The following is a 17,163-nucleotide window of genomic DNA, read 5'->3' as shown; positions in this document are numbered from 1 at the left end:
AATATATATATATATAGAAGATATTTCACCATTTAATTATAAATTTACAATTTATAACATAAACAACTTTTTATCTTTACTTTTCTTTGCTTTAGACATTTTTTCCTTATCATTAAATCCCTATCTATTATTTAAGCTCAAACTTTTCTCTTTTATTTATGTTTTATTTGAAAAATAAAAACTTGTCCCTAACCAACAATAAAACTTGTAAACCACTATTGAGAATGCAAATTAAATGGTGTAAAATTGTTTTATTCAAATTGAGTTGAATATCTAATTACATCAAATATTTATAAGAAAATTTTACTATTAATAATAATCTTAGTCCGACGGAATAAAATTATTTTCTATAAAAGATATATGTAGTCTATGTTTAATATTTATAAAAAAAAAAAACTGTAAAGGTAAACAAAAGGGGTTGTGACCCTTCTCGTCCCATCATATGATGTATCCTTCCTGAGCAGAGGCACATATAAAATCTAAGACACTATGAAGCCTCCTTAATTAACCAATATTGGCCATGTTTACACAATCGCATCAATGTCAAACTGAGTCATCCACGTTTTAGACCAGACAAGGCATCGCAACATTTATGTGTTTTTCAAGAATAACTGATATATGTTGTATGGGATATTTTAAACTTTATATATATGCTGGAATATTGAATTTATGAACTACATATTTACAAATATAGGAATATTAATATTTTTACGAAATGCAATTGATTTGACTTAAGTTATAGTATAAGAAAAAAAATGATAAGATAGTTGGAAGATAATGAAAATAGTTTAGAGATGGAAATTTTTTTTTCAATAAATTAAAAATGTTTGATAAAATTTGTGAAGGAGTCTTTTGGTTTTGTAGGACCAAAAGTTCAGTCAATGCCATGAAATTTTAGTTTTTGCTACACGAGTATGATATAATTTACGCTTTCCTTTTCCTTTGTAAGTTTTCTTCATAAAAGTGTCATTTATAAAAATGAATTTCTGTTGTATTAGTTTTTATTGCGTATTTAAACTATATCTAATCCAAATAGATAAAAAAAGAAAAAATAGTTTCTATTTGACATTTTTGTTAAAAGAATTACAAAGGAAAAAGCAATCGGTGCTAAAAAAAAGGGAGGTGTAAATGCATATTCATCAGGCTTTTTGACCAAAGTAGTGTTGAATGAGAAGTTATTTACGTAAATGGTGTTGTTTGAAAACTATTTACGCCTTTAGGACTGTTTACAACGGTGTCGCTATGGGCCATAGCGACACCAATGCCACGTGGTTTTTTTTTTTTTGTGTGGGGTGGGCTCGAATGAGCCAAAACAGTGTCGCTATGGGCTGAGGCGACACAGTTTGTGCGCCATTAAAAATGGTGTAGCCCATAGCGACACCATTTAAGAAAAAAAACAAAAAAAAGTAAAATAATTTCTAAATTTAAAAATAATGAAATGAACTTATATATTTATAAAAATAAAAAATATTTATTTAAAAACGTAATCATAAAAAATATATATAATTATTCTACAAGTGGCGCTATGGCCTATAGCGACACGGTGTCGCTATAGGCTATAGCGACACTACTAATTTGTTTTTTTTTTTAGTTATTATTTTCTTTTATTTTAAAATTATTTTTATAATACCAGTTAAAAATGTTAATTTGTAGTTATAAAGTTAATTTTTCTCTTATTAGTTTTATGTATATATATTTTTTTGTTTATTATTTTATGACAAATTAAATAATGCATTTATTTATTTTTTTAAGTGGCGCTATGGCCTATAGCGACACAGTGTCGCTATAGGCCACAACGACACTATTTAATTTGTTTTTTTTTTTAATTATTTACTTATTTTATTTTACCATTTGTTTATTTTTATATTACCAGTTAAATAATATTGTAATTGTAAACTTAATTTTTCTGTAATTAGGTTTGTGTATATATATTTTTTTCCTTTATTATTTAATGCTTTTTTTAAGTGGCGCTATGGCCTATAGCGACACTGTGCAATAATGAGATTTTATTTTTAATTTTGCGTTTTTATATTTAAAATTAAAAGTACAGAAACTAAATAATTAAAATAAAATTATATTATAATATGTTAAATTTAAAAAAAATTGTGGCAAAAATAAGTAAATAAAGAAAATTAATATATTATCATTAATTTGTTAATAAATTTAATTAAAAATAATTAATTGTGTAGTTTAAAGAAAATTTATTATTTAAGTTTATTAATAATTTTTTATATGTAAATTTAAAAAAAAAAACTGGGCAAAAAATAAGTGAAGGAAAAAAACTGTAGAAAAACAAAAGAAAATGAATTACAAAATTTTTTTTAAAAAAAAACTGGTAGAATAAATCTGGAGAAAAAAATGACCCAATAACCGAAAAACACAAAAAAAAAAATTTTAAAAAAAACTGAGGTAAAAAAAATGAAAAACTAAAAAAAAAAAAAAAAAAAAGGCTGGAGTCGCTATGGGCTACAGCGACTTTTTGTCGCTATAGCCCATAGCGACTTTAAGTAGAAAAAAAAAACGAAAATTTAAAAATATAAAATAAAAAAAAAGGCTGGTGTCGCTATGGGCCACAGCGACACAGCGACACTAGCTTTTTTTTTTTCTTTTTTTCTTTTTTTTTGGTTATTGAGTCTCTTTTTTTCTCCAGATTTATTCTACCAGTTTTTCTTTTTCATTTTTGTTTTTCTACATTTTTTTCCTTCACTTATTTTTTGCCCAGTTTTTTTAAATAAAATATATCTGTTAAAAATTATTATATACTCAACATTCTAGTAAATTATATTACCAATTTCATATAAATATATATTTATAAATTTATTATTTCTATAATTTGTTTATTTTATACATATCTATAGCGCCACTATTTTTTTTTATTTGAATTATTTACTTAATTATTTTTAAAATTTATTTATTTTATATTACAAATTAAATATTAATTTCTATTTATAAACTTATTTTTTGTGTAATTTCTTTTCTTTATATATATTTTTTTCCTTTAGATTATTTTATCACGAATTAAATATGTACTTTATTATTTATCACAGTGGCGCTTTGGCCTATAGCGACACTGTGTCGCTATAGGCCATAGCTCCACTATTTTTTATTTTTTTTAAATTATTAACTTAATTTTTTTTACATTTGAATTTATTTTTTTTAAGCCATTTGGTGGCGCTATGGGCTATAGCGACTTTATTTAAGCCGTTTAGTGACGCTATGGGCTGTAACGACTTTATCTATATGGTTTTCATGGCTTCCCTGAAGTGAAAAAAATGCCACGTGTCACCGGTGTCGCTATGGCCCATAGCGACACCGTTATAAACAGCCCCAAAGGCGTAAATAGTTTCAAAACAACCTCATTTACGTAATAAACTTTTAAAACAACCCCACTTTGGTCAAAAAGCCTATTCATCATTATAGCTCCAAGCCCCTCAATTCACATTATTCATCAACATCCAGCCCAATCTAAACCTGGGGCTTGGGCTCCTGAGCCTTAGTCCTCTTCACTTTTTGGTTCTTTATATATATAAAATGATTTTTCACTTCATTGGTAACCCCTTTGAGTTTGAGATGAAGTGGTGAATGGAGAGAGAAAACTGAAAGCCCGCATGCAGGCATTGATGTACATAGGATTAGGCCTGGCGTAAGCAGCCCAAATTCTAATTTTAGGCCCTTAAAAATATTTTAGGCTGGCCTTATGTAAATTAGGGTTTTAAAATATTTTTTCTATTTATAAAATTTAATGAATTAATTATATTAATATTAATTTTGGTTTGTTGGTTATTGTTTAAACTTAATATTGTAAGGACTGGGGTTTGATGGTTATTTAAATCTAACGGTTTAAATACATTAAGTTATCATAACTTTCCCTCCATAAAGTCAGGGGATTCATTTTTAGGGTTTGATCTTAGTATTATGATTTTTTGCTGAAAGTTCATTTTTTTTATGAGTGACCGTTAATTTTCTTGTCACTCTCTCTCATCTTTAAATTAGGTCCATTTTCCTATTAATTCATCTTTCCCTACTAAATCAGACCCAAATTTTTAATGTTATTTACCCACTTTTCTATTAATTTTTCTTCCTCCACTAAATTAAGCTCTAAATTATGAAGTCACCGACTAAACTTACTATCTTTTTCATCTTCTCTCCCGGCCTCTTTCCCTCTCTTTTTTCTCAATCCCTCTCTTGATTATAATAACTTATTAAGTAATTTTACATCCCAAAAAGTTTAAAAAATAAATTTTAAATAAAATTAAAATAAATTATTGTTATTAATTTTAAAAAAGGTTTAATTTCAAAATTTACTTTAGACCTCAAAAATACATATTAGATCGACACTGCATAGGATAGAGGAAAGTGGAGTCAAAGAGAAAAGGTGGTGACATTATTTTTGCCGAAGGGGAAGCGTCTTTACAATGACAAGTCAACTAGGATCATGTCCTCTACATGTCCTCCAATTAAATACACAAACCTTCAATCATTCTCTCGCCTTTTAGACTTATAACTATGTAGAGTGTACATGATTATCTGCTTCAAAGTTTTAAAACACGTAATTTCACTTATTAATATATAAAATATTAAAGTAATAAAATAGCTATTTTAAAATTAACATGAGATACGTTGATGTAAATGTCCTAATTTTTTATATTTAATTAAAAAATATCATCATATTCATGTTTTATATCGTTTTTGGTAGAATCTATATAAAATTATTGTCGTAGAACAATAATTATCTAATAATGACTAAATTTTTTATTTTAAATACATACATATTCTTTTACTAGTAATATTGAAAGTCTAATTCCTTTTTGAAGGGTACGTAGAAAATTATCAAAATTGGTTGTCTTTCTTAACAAAATCATTTATATACCCACATACAAAGAATTGAACTTTCATCTATATGCATACTAAATAAATTCACTTATTTATATATTACTAACATATGTTTTTGTTAATTTTAGTGTAGGTTTGAAACTAAATCTAGAATGTAGATCATCATTTTCTCTGCACATCTAACATAAACAATAAAGAGTAATTTATCTATCAATTTATATAATTTTTTCTTACATGTGAATCTCAAATTTACATCCAAAATATGCATATTCTTATTTGGCCCCGAGACGAAATGAAGCAATTCAACCCCAATAAAATGACGTACAACTAATGCATACAAGAACAGTCTCAGGCTCAGGCAGCCTTAGTGGACTGTGCTTTATTCACTCTTCCTGTTACGTTACAAGTCTAGCTACCTCATTACCCTTTCCTTTTATCATAAAAGAATAAAATTGATCCTTTCTATGTGAAGCTACAGAAGAACATCACTGATTATATATATAGTAATTTACCTCATATCAGAAATCATAAAATTTTGTATCTTCTTTCTACTAAATCATGATAGATTCATTAAATGAAATATTAGACGGACCAAAATTTGTGACATGTATATTCTTTTTGTTTTAGAGTTTAAATAGAATACTTTTTGGAATTATTATTGTGTCTGTAAAAAAGTTATGTTAAACGTAACTTACATTAAATCTATATGACAAAATAATTATTTCTATATTTTAAAGATTAGAATGAGTGAAAGTTGATTGAATATTTTAAATAATAAATCAAATACACACTTAATTATTTGATCTTACCTTTTAAATTTGAATGATTATATATAGATCATTATTGTTTATTTTTATGTATATCATTTCCTTTTCATCTGAAAGGTACTAAGATGAAGATTCGCAAGACTAATGCATTGAGATTCAGAGGAATCCTTTGCTGCGGAGATGTTTTGCCTTTGTCAAACCAATAAAAAGAGAGGTGCCAAAATCTTAGGGCAGGGATAAGTGTCTGACGCATTTTGCACTGATCAAACTATGCTAATGACAAGTCCAAAATCTAAATCCATATCCACATCCACTAAAAGAACGTATTACATATGAGCAAGGTCCAACACATATTTGGTAGATGCTTGGATAATTTAAATATAAAAGAAGTTCAATTTTATCTTGGTGCAAACCTCTCCCGTACCCCCAAAAAAATCCATATTGGATTTGTTTACATATTACTGACTTTTAAGTTAATTGAACTTTTAACGGAATGAATATGATTCTGATGTTGTAAAAAAAAAAAAAAAGTTAATTGCTTCGACTAGGAGTTATTTACATAAAAGAAATTGTAACAATGAAGCTATATTATTTGATTGTAATTGATTAACATTAATCATTATTGTGCGGTCATTTTATGAGTCTTTTAATTTTTTTAAGAGTACAATAGGTTTTTTTTATTATTAAATCATATCCAATAAAGTATAATATATGTTTCTATAGAATATAACAAATATAAAGTGTGTACTAATCCAAATTACATGCTCTGAAATATACCGAAACGTTAAAGCATATTATTTAATGATATAAATCTAAACTAACTACTTTTTTTCAAAATTGAGAGTTTTGCAAGTTTAATGTCCATGCCACCACATCACATCAACACTAGCTTATTTCCTTTTACTCCCAATGAATCCATTTAACTAATTACTTTCACACAAGTCAATAGTATTCAAATTTAGTAAATGAATCCCTTTTTACCCTCAATTAACTTCAAGCTTTAAACTTTGTTCAATCTACAATATTTAACATTTTTTTAATCATAATATTGGTAGGAACTATTCATTACTAAAAATAATAATTAATCTTTATTAAAGATCAAAAGCACATATCAGGTGGATATTTTCCTCCTAACAAAGTCTAAACAAATTTATTTGTTTATCTTTAAACAACAATTTTTAGTCTGACCTACACTGCAACAAACCAAATCATCTTCCACCCCTCTTCATCATTCTCAAAGTCGCTAAATAAGCATATAAATTATTTAAATTGACACTAAACATTATTATGAAAAATTGTTTCACACCTTATCCATGATAAGCATAAAGATCATGTTTTTGAAAATTAAGAATACTCATGAAACAACTGATTTGTTGATTCCATCTCCTTTTTACAATTGGTGCACCAAATCTCCTCAACTAGCAAAGTACTATTTATTTGATTAAGATTGACTTTGGAAACGAACTTATTGTGTAATAATTTTTATTCATATTGATATCTTTAGAGGGGCCACCTTATTTCACACTTGTTCTTAAACATCCAACATTTGAACTATATGTTGAATAAATAATATAAGCACCAATTGTATCCTTATTCCAACATTATTGTTCTTGTTCCTCCAAGTGTAATGTACAAGACTCCTCTACTAGCTCTAGCAAATCCTCTAAATAATTCACGCCCCATCAAAACAAAATTCTCTTCTCACCCCAACATATCGAAGAACTATCCACTCAACTTCTCATAAATATCCTCCACCTTATAGCCTTTTTCTAGCATGAAATATTGTACAAATTTTGAAATCTAACCTTCAGCTACACCTTAGCTTTTTATAATTTCTTTTAATTTTAATTGATAAATATAAGTAATAGAAGACTAAAATTCTAGGCTTAGAAGACTGAAGTCACAGACGGCGTTCACATTAGAGTATCTTTGTAAAGTGATGGAGAAATGAAGTGATTAGTTTTTGGTGAAAAGTAAAGCCGATATTCATAGAGGAAAAACACACCCTTCAGAATGTTGTGAAAAGGAGGCCGATATCGACGAATTTGCAAGCATTATGAGATTGTTGGTCTTTTGAAATACCTTACCTACATAATGTTAATATATATATATATATATATATATATATATATATATATATATATATATATATATTCTCTTGAAAAAATATACTAGAAGCTATATTAGTGAAAGTAAGGCTTTTTTAATTATAAGTTATTATAAAATATCTTGTTAAATTAAACATATGCTTAATTTGAAAGGAAAATAATAAACATAAACGTTATTTTACGAATAATAATATTATGTAACAGTTTTTGTATTAGATTATACATGAACTTTAATTTCTAGCTAAATATTTCGTTGGTAATATACTAAAGTTTATTTACTTAGTTTGCAATCACATTGTGTACCTAGGAGGGAATTCGAGTTGATCAATAAAAATAGATTTCAATGTTATTTTTTTTTATTTTTTCTTAATTTAGTCAATATATCATAAAAAGTAAAAAGAGGTGAAGTAACTTTTTGTTGATTATTTTTGAGATTCAAGTTATTTTTTTTCATGTAAAAAGAAAATAATAAATAAATCAAATTTCGTGAACTTCATAAAACACTTTCGAGTTAAACTTTCATTTATTCATATTTCAAGAATAAGAAGAGAATGTTTTACATTTTAATCATGAGATGTTTGTGTCTGTGGACATGTTATAATTTAAAGTTTTTGAATTTCTTAATTTAATTTGAATTGAAATTGCTATCTTAAGCTAGCCATATATATATCATTTAAAAATCGACAGGTGAGATGGTATTCAATTTGCACATAACTTTTCAAAGAAAACCATTAATCCGCACTGTCAACCACAACACGACTAAGTATAGAAAGATTATATTTATATATTTTTATCATAGGACCGCAACAGAATTCGAGTCTAAAAATGTAGATATTACTTCAACTTTTTACAATTAAGGATATATATCCCAATGGTAGCAAGTTTTTTCTGCTAGAGCTGGGAATTAACATTATATATATATATATATATATATATATATATATATATATATAAAAGAGGATGGATATGAATGGATTCTCCCTCGGGATTGAATCCCACTTGCACCTACATTGGGTATCAAACCACATCTTTCTTTTCTTTTATTTAAATTTCTCAAAAATCAAACAGCAACAAATCCAAATCAGGCTAACATGCATATCATAGTCACGAATCCTTCCCATCACAAAGAATCCAATGCTTTTTTAAAACCCGACACCCATCCCATCCATCATATATCCCTTAATAAACTTTACATGCATACGTCTCCATAATCAAACTTTTCCATAAATTCTTATCGAATATCCATGTTGCTTCCATAGCCATGTCTTGTTTCTTTAGTATCTTTATTGAGCTAAAATGTTTTGAACTTCAGTAATTTAACTAGCATTGACGGACTTCAAATGAATGAATTGCTTTTGCGTCCAACTCATTTTGAAGTGGTGTTTGGACGTATATAATAGCAAATATACTGGTAGTGTTGGCTTGGTACAATTGATTAATTTTTAATGGTTAGACTTAAATGTACGTGACTGAATATTTATCTAAATTAATCTCTGAATCATATATTTGCATGAATGAGCTATTTTAAAAAATGAAATTGCAAATAATTAAAGAAAAAGGTTAATGATTAAGATTTGGTAGCAGAGATGAGAAACAAGGTTTTGATATAAGAAAAAGTGGAAAGGTGGATAAATTTTCACGTAGGCCTACTATCCTATAAAGATTCAAAGCTATCATGAGAACATTTCATTGGTTCATAATTACCGACCTAAATAAAGAAACAGTGATCAAGAGCTAACATATTATGCAGATTTGATTGTTGAGTCCTCCATTCCATGTACAGATTGGATTAAAACTAATACCACACAATGAGAGTCAACGGAACAAATAGTATATTTACTCCATCAAAAGACAAATCTTCCACTTTGTTATTAGGTATTAGAAAACTAATACAATTAAAATCACTACCTGGTATCTCTTAAACAAAATGAGGAAAAAAAAGTCTTACAGCTACATATATGTGCAATTTTAAAATTTTAATACGTGATAATTTTTGTAAGACATATACTAATGCTATTTTTTTATTGAAAGAAAAGATTGCATTTTTGTGTTGAACACTTGAACTGAGAAAGTTTGTGTAAAATTTTCGGTTCAAAACAAAAAAATAAGTTAATTATCTGTCCTTTAAGTATGTCTTTGCATTTGGATAAGTGTTTTGTAAAATTAATTTTAAAAAAAATTTGGTTTTAAAGTGAAATGATTTATGTTCAAATGTTTTTAGAAGGTAAAAACATGATGTAAATTAAACTTAGTTTGTCATCACTTATAAATTAATCAAAATTTAAAAGCAAAATGAATTTTATTTGACAGTAACTAAATATTTGTATCTTTACTAAAATTGCATTTGACAGAATACAAGACCAACTCTAACACTTTCCCATCAAACACAACAAAAACTTGTGTTGAAGTAGAATTTGAATTGGAAGGATTTTCAATTAAAAATGATGAATATTACACTACATAAACTCATTTATATAGTAATGAAGTTCATTTAAATTCAGTTGAACTGGATGGTCAGGTCAGCTTGATTTTTTCTTTGGCGTAGGTTCTTCATGTTCAAGGTTATTTATTATTTATCATGTTTCTTTTTGTATGCATAAGAGGGTTTGCTAAACTATAAAAGTAGAAATATGAAAAGGACGCACGACATGGATGACACATTTTGCCCATTAACGTTTATCATACTTAATGTTTTTCTATTTAATTTCTTTAACCTCTGTAAAGCTGCGTGGTACAAAATAAAGAATGCAAATGTGATAAGGACTGATCATGTTATTCCTATCATAACAAACAGACTTCATCTTAAAGCCAATGGCAAGAAAGCATAAATGACAAAATATTGTCAGAAAAGAATATTAAGCTAAAATCCAAATGTTTGATTAAAAAAAAGTATCACCCCGTTCTAAAAGTGGAAAATAACAAAAGATGAATAGTTATATCACAAAAATATCGGTGTTTCTCTCATTTTTTTTTTAAATTATGAAATACAGCAATAATGAAAATTGAATAACATATATATACATCATACTCTCTGATATGTACAAGCCCTAGTATTTATCATATATAGTTTTATTTTCACAATCCCAATATAATAATATTATACTTACACTTGTTGTTCTAAACTACATTTCTTCATAAAACCATAAAAAAAATTAAAAATTAAAATAAAAAAACCTCATTTTTATCCACTTCACAAGAGTAATTCAAAAAATCATTTCACGGGTGTCATTGCTGGCACAAGTAATTAGAAGCACGATACTTTAAAACAGTTATCGTTCTGGTAACCAAAACATACCATATCAGATAATTGTTACTTTAAAATGTTTATATACTTCAGTTCAATTATTTAAAAAAAAAATACCAATACAACTAAAATGAGTTATGAAACATTGATGCATTTATTTTAGTTGTATTTATGCTTTAATATAATATTATAACCAGTTTTATAATTATATTTTATTCATATCATATTTCATTACAATATTTAAAATTGATGGCATCAACATTGACGACATTAGTGTGTGTTAACCATCCAGGATCAAGAATATTGAACTAAGGTCATAGACATTTGTGAAATACCTCTCTCTATATATATAAGGAAAGAAAATATTGGGATTCTGAAAGGTCATTCCCATTGAGAAGATGGACAATACATCATACACAGAAGCAAAATAAATAAGTAAAAAGCTAAAATATATGTATATATATTAATGAAATAAAGAAAAAGAAAATCCACATATGTATATGTAAGACATCTGAGCTAACCTATAAGCAACCACCCTTGGTCGGATTATGAGATAGATTCGGTTGTCGTTGTGGAAGGTGTGATTTTATTAAAGAAAAAATATGAAAGTAACTAACCTTGCCAAGGGTTTTGGGTTTGGTTATTGATGCAGTTTCCCATGGCAGCAATGTTGAGAAAATCATTGTGAGAGAGGGATGTAAGACCCAAGAAATCTCTGGTGAGGGCTTCACTGTTATTATTTCCGGCGGCATGAGCGGTGGTTGTTTTGGGCGCACAGCCACCAAAAGTGTGGTCAAAAGAAGTCCCTTGAAAGGGAGAAGAGAAAGAGTTGATAACATGGTGAAGGAGTGTGGGGGTCATCTGGTCCTCACGTGAGGACAAATCCAAAGCAGCATTGGTACACACGTGAGCCTGTTGCTGTTGTTGGTGGGTCCTAGTCAAGCTCATCGTTGCACCCATTTCCGCTGCTTTCTGCAGCAACGCTGTGGCTGACATGTGAGGAAGAGTGGGACCACCTCTAGGGTTAGGGTTTTCGTGAGGAGAGAAGAATGATGATGATGGTGCTCCAACCCAAGGGGCCATCAAACTTTGTTGCTCTTCCTTCAATCCATGGAATATGTCTTCATCGTGAGTGGCTGAAGCTGAAGAGATCATCATTCCTGCATGAGCTGCTTCAGGAGTTTCACTTGAGTTGCCTATGCCTAAGCCTATTCCTGTGCCTGTGCCTGCCACAGATCTTCCACTCTCCTCTGCTAATGCATCACAGAAGGCTCTGTGGGTTATGAAACTGTCCCTCCTGCATCATTCTCACACACATACAAACAAATTACCAAACCATCTCCCTAAACTATACTATTTTTACTGTCTTTTCCCAACACCTAATACCTACTCCATCTTAGGCACCTGCCACTGCATTCAAATTTCTCAATTTTAGTTTATTTCCTTAGGCTCTATTTCATTAAACTAATTTATAAGTTATAAATTAGAAATTTAAAATTTTGAAACTTATAAGATATGCAAAAATTGATTCTCACACACATATGTAGTGTGTGTTTGTTTCAGCGTCAAAACGTGATTTTTCACGTTTGAATGGAAGGAAAAAATAGCAACTTCTCTGTAAATTGATACTTAAACGTGGAGAGAGATGAAAAACTTGCGTTTAAAAATTGAAATCAAACAGTAAATTAATCTTTGATTCTCACTTTGACATATGCATGAATCATGTCTACTAAAAAAAGCTCATTCACAAACATAGATTTTTTTTTGTGCTTAAAAGTTTAGGTGAATTAAGTTATGAGTACTCATCAAGATAAAGATAGGTCTCAAAGTTGTATGAGCTTATATAGTTGTTAAACATATCTATTTAAAAAAAATAAAAAAAAATAAAAAACTCATCTAGGACATGCAAAACACTATAACATTCTCTCACAGGGATATTATAGTTAGGTATATTTGTTGAGGATATAATGATCATCTGTACATAAGAAGAGATAAGGAATGTGGGTTTAACGCTGTAGCAAAAAAAAAAAAAAAAGAGAGAGAGATGTGAATCTGAGTCAACTTATCCTTGATAAATGAATGATGTGTTTGACTTGAAAACTGAAGCTGTAACTAAAGGGTTAGTTACCTTGAGAAGAGGGTTCCACAGTCACATCTGTACTCTCTAGTGCCACAGGTTTTGGAGTGTGCTTTCCAGTCAGATTGAACAGCATACTTCTTGGAGCATTTGTCACATTTCCACTTCTTCTCGCCGTGTTTTCTGCAGAAGTGCTTCTTGATACCGGTTAGGTCCCCCAGTGCCCTCGAAGGGTCGTGGTGTACGCAAGTAACTTCTGGACACACATACACCTTCTTCCTTATCTCCTTGCTTGTTCTCTGCTTCAGCTTCCACGGTAAGTTATGCCCTCTTCTGTGAAGTTGAAGATTCTGATCTCTTTGAAATCCCTTGTTGCAGATCTCACAAATGAACCTATTGGTCGCCAAAAGGGTCTTTGGAGACAACGCGACCACTTCAGCTTCCGGGTCTAAATAAACAATTCACGTAAAGAAAAAACAAACACCCAATTGTGATAAACAAGACAAGGACATACTACAAACAAGACAAACTATGTTTCGAAGTTTGTGTAGAGATATAATTAAGAAACCTGGGTTGCCAGGAAGGTTTCTCTTTTTCTTTAGTGGAGGCTGAGTTTGAGTTGTTGGTGGAGCAAAGTATTGTTGAGAGTAATCAGTGCCAATTTCGGTTCTGTTGCCTGAAGAAGCACTAGCTTCACCGGATGCACAAGTCAAATTAGACATGCTTTCTTCTACTTGTTATTGGAACATCAAAGTATCAAACCCTTCATCATCTTTTCTCATATTTGGAGTTATTTGATTTGTCGTGAGCCATAGATCTGAGTTTTTCTTATCTTACACGTCTTGCTAGCTTCTAAATCTAGGATCTAAGGACAGCCCTCATCCAAAACAGAAAGGACCATGAACTGGACTAGTGGGAAAAACAACAGAACATAGAGGCAAAATTGATAGACAGCTCAGGAATATATAGTCTTTGAAATCCCAACAAAGAACGAAAATTAGTATACATGGGGGAAAAAATGAAAAGTGGAGAGAGTTCTCTACATCTATGAAGCAAAATTTGTTTGGCACCAACCCAAGAGAATTTATTTATTTTTATATATATACCAAGAAATTAAATCCAGTGATGGCCACAGTAATATGAACAAAAATATAGACCAAGGTACTGAAAGTTGAAAATCAGAAAAAGAGAGAGATGAGAGATGAGAAGAAGGATTCCCTCTGTATCTGAATACCGGAAACCACAAAGCAAGGAGAACCCTACGGCTAACTCTGACGTTGCGCTTTCTGTCTTTTCTTTTCCTCTGTTCTCTTTCTCAGAACCACAAAAATCTTTTCTTTCTCTATTGTTTATATTTTTGCTTGCTTGCTTTCAACCAAGCTCAATTATTTTTGCTATGAACTTTTGTTAATATACACATACATACACTCCTTTCCCTTCTCTCGTAAAGTAAACAGAAAAAAGGGTAGGAAAAGCAAGCATGTAAAAAGAGAGTATCATATCATATCATCGATTTGTATATGCAGATAGAAAGAAAAGATGTATAAGATGTAAACATTTTAGAGAGAGAGAAACAGAGAAAGAGAATGATAGCATGAGAGAAGTCCCCTTATGTAACTTAACATCATAGGCAGTGGACCCTCCCTGCTTTCCAAATTTTACAGTGACATGATTGATTCATTGATTCAATTCCAACCGGCATGGCTAAAAGATTCTCACTTCTGCCCTTAATTCTTTTTTTCTTTTCTACACTTCATTTCATTATCATTGCCTATTAAAAAAAGCTGAAATTTCCGACATTTTTTTTGCATGGTTATGGATACGAATTAAATTAAATTCTAAACAGACAAACACATTGGTTATGGATCTACACAGACACCGAAATCCTTATCGGCCCCCCCTTCTGCATCCTTCGTATCGCCATCGTAACTTATACGACCACTAATTTTTTGTCGGCCTTGTCATTTTCATTTCCTAATGGTCATTATCACCATTAATAACAACTATTAATGTTGCAGCTACAGTACGGATACAACCTCATCTTACTACCATCATCTTCGACAATACTCCCACCGTCCTATACTTGTTTATATCCAACTACGTTAAAACAAATGTCACTCCTACTTGGGCTAACGTTGCTTTGCCAATTGCCGATACTTGTGCTCGAGTTGACTCCAAAATCAATAGAAAACGACTAAACGAGTCTTGACTGAAAATTAATTTTGTTTTTTTATTACTTTTTTATTCCTTGCATTGTAATTAAAGAGTGACTCGTGAGAAGAATTTTTGAATGATTGAATATTGGACTTTTCAGCTTCAAGTTTCATGGTGTAGAAAATTGATTGAAGTTAGTCTGTATTAGGATGCTTTCAACTTGTATCACAAATAGATCTGGCGTTTGGCGAACGCTGAAAATATAAACTAATCGAAAGTTTTGCTAATAATTAATGCATGTTTTCAGCCTTTAGATCAGTCCACTTGACATATGTCTGGTTTGGTTATTGAGCTTGATTATATTATATTAAATGTAACATATATGAATGTTTCTAAATATATATATTACAATTTGATTTATGTAAGAATAATTTTTATTATTGCAATATTTAAGGTATGTGGGTACAGCAGAACTACATTGTTTTATGTTTGCTCAGCTTTCAACGAGTTTGTGTTGCCTGCACCACGTATGAACTTTAAAAAAATGGCAATAGAAAAAACATTTCCTTTTGTCATTATCTTGTTTTATTGTTCGGTGATTAGGATTTTGAAAATGGGATCTTGCACGACCGAAACACATGCTCTCCCAGCTCATCTGTCCCAATAAAATACCATTTACTAATAAATAAAATAAAAGTGAACAAAGGTGAATGCAATAGCATTCAGTTCCTCCATATTAATATATTATTATATATAATTTTTTTGTTGTTTTAACATTGTGTTTCAAAATATTGATAATTAATTAATATAAAATACTAATATGTAATGGTATTAAGATACAAACTTAACACAATGAAAGTATGATGTCTGCTTGAGTATTTTTTATTATTATTTTAAACTTGATTAGGAATAATTGAATATACACTACTAGATTTTAATCTTTTAACAACATTTTCTTGTTTACATTTGTTAAAATGTTACTATATATTAAATAAATATTATTTTGTAACACTTTTTTGAAAAATGTCATTATAGATAGAGTAACATTTTTTATTTCAATATTATTCTTTCTAATTGTTTTCAAAATCAAAGTCCCATATCGAATAAATTTTTTTACATAAGTTATTTTGCAACATTTTTTTGAAAAATGTTACTATAATTGCTTTTAAAATCAAAGTCCCACATCGAGTAAAAAAAAATATATTTCTCTTATATCTAATTGTAACTCATAATTAAAGTCCCACATCGAATAGGTTAATGACTTATAAAGAGTATATATACTCATATAGTTATATTTAAGATAAATGAAATTTGATATTCTATATATAATTAGTGGTGACTAACTAAAAATGTATTTCCCTAAAAACTTAAGGAACTCTTAGAAGTTTAGGAAACATAAAAATATAATAATTGATAGTAATATTAATTAAAATTAATTTTTATTTTATAAGATTAACAAAATATTGGTAACATCATTAAAATGTTACAAAAAATTATTAAAATGTTACAAAAATACTACTTTGGTAATAATTGATAGTAATATTAATTAAAATTAATTTTTATTTTATAAGATTAACAAAATATTGGTAACATCATTAAAATGTTACAAAAAATTATTAAAATGTTACAAAAATACTACTTTGGTAACATTTAAAAAATGTTACCTAATTATGCAAAAATGTTATTAAAAGTCTTTAGCAACATGGACTATATACAACATTTGATAATATGTTGCTAAAACAAATTAGCAACATTTATACATAATTAAGTAACATTTTTCAAATGTTGCTAAATACCATTTGTGTTGTAGTGATATAACATATGGGTTGTTAATAAAATGCAAGTATGAAAAAAAATTAATTGAAACTAAAAATATAATTAAAAACTTGATCTTTAAACAATAAACTAAAGTTATAATTACTCAAAAATATTATTTATTTGTAAATAAAATTAAAATTTATATTAAAAATATTACATAAA

General features: G+C 28.8%; 1 protein-coding gene across 1 annotated transcript; it reads right to left on the bottom strand.

Annotated features, from left to right (window-relative positions):
- Positions 1-11,302: 11,302 nt before the first annotated feature.
- LOC109806334 (protein indeterminate-domain 11) lies at positions 11,303-14,755 on the bottom strand. Its single transcript, XM_020368705.3, has 3 exons — positions 13,598-14,755; positions 13,081-13,477; positions 11,303-12,249 (listed from the first exon to the last, which is right to left on the bottom strand). Exons 1-3 carry the CDS (start codon positions 13,749-13,751, stop codon positions 11,565-11,567), a joined length of 1,236 nt encoding a protein of 411 aa, XP_020224294.1. The 5' UTR covers positions 13,752-14,755; the 3' UTR covers positions 11,303-11,564.
- Positions 14,756-17,163: the final 2,408 nt, after the last annotated feature.

Source organism: Cajanus cajan, chromosome 10, assembly GCF_000230855.2.
Source record: "Cajanus cajan strain Asha chromosome 10, NIPB_CcT2T_4, whole genome shotgun sequence".
Classification (NCBI taxonomy): domain Eukaryota; kingdom Viridiplantae; phylum Streptophyta; class Magnoliopsida; order Fabales; family Fabaceae; genus Cajanus; species Cajanus cajan.
Note: the sequence above shows the minus strand (reverse complement) of the source record. Positions and strands in the feature narration are given on the sequence as shown.

Bases quoted from the DNA above. Each gene is read 5' to 3' on its own strand.
- LOC109806334 (XM_020368705.3), bottom strand. From the start codon at position 13,751: ATGTCTAATTTGACTTGTGCATCCGGTGAAGCTAGTGCTTCTTCAGGC. The intron at 13,478-13,597 runs GTTTCTTAATTA...TTGTTTATTTAG, and splicing joins AAACCTTCCTGGCAACCCAG to ACCCGGAAGCTGAAGTGGTC. The intron at 12,250-13,080 runs GTAACTAACCCT...AGAATGATGCAG, and splicing joins TGTGGAACCCTCTTCTCAAG to GAGGGACAGTTTCATAACCC.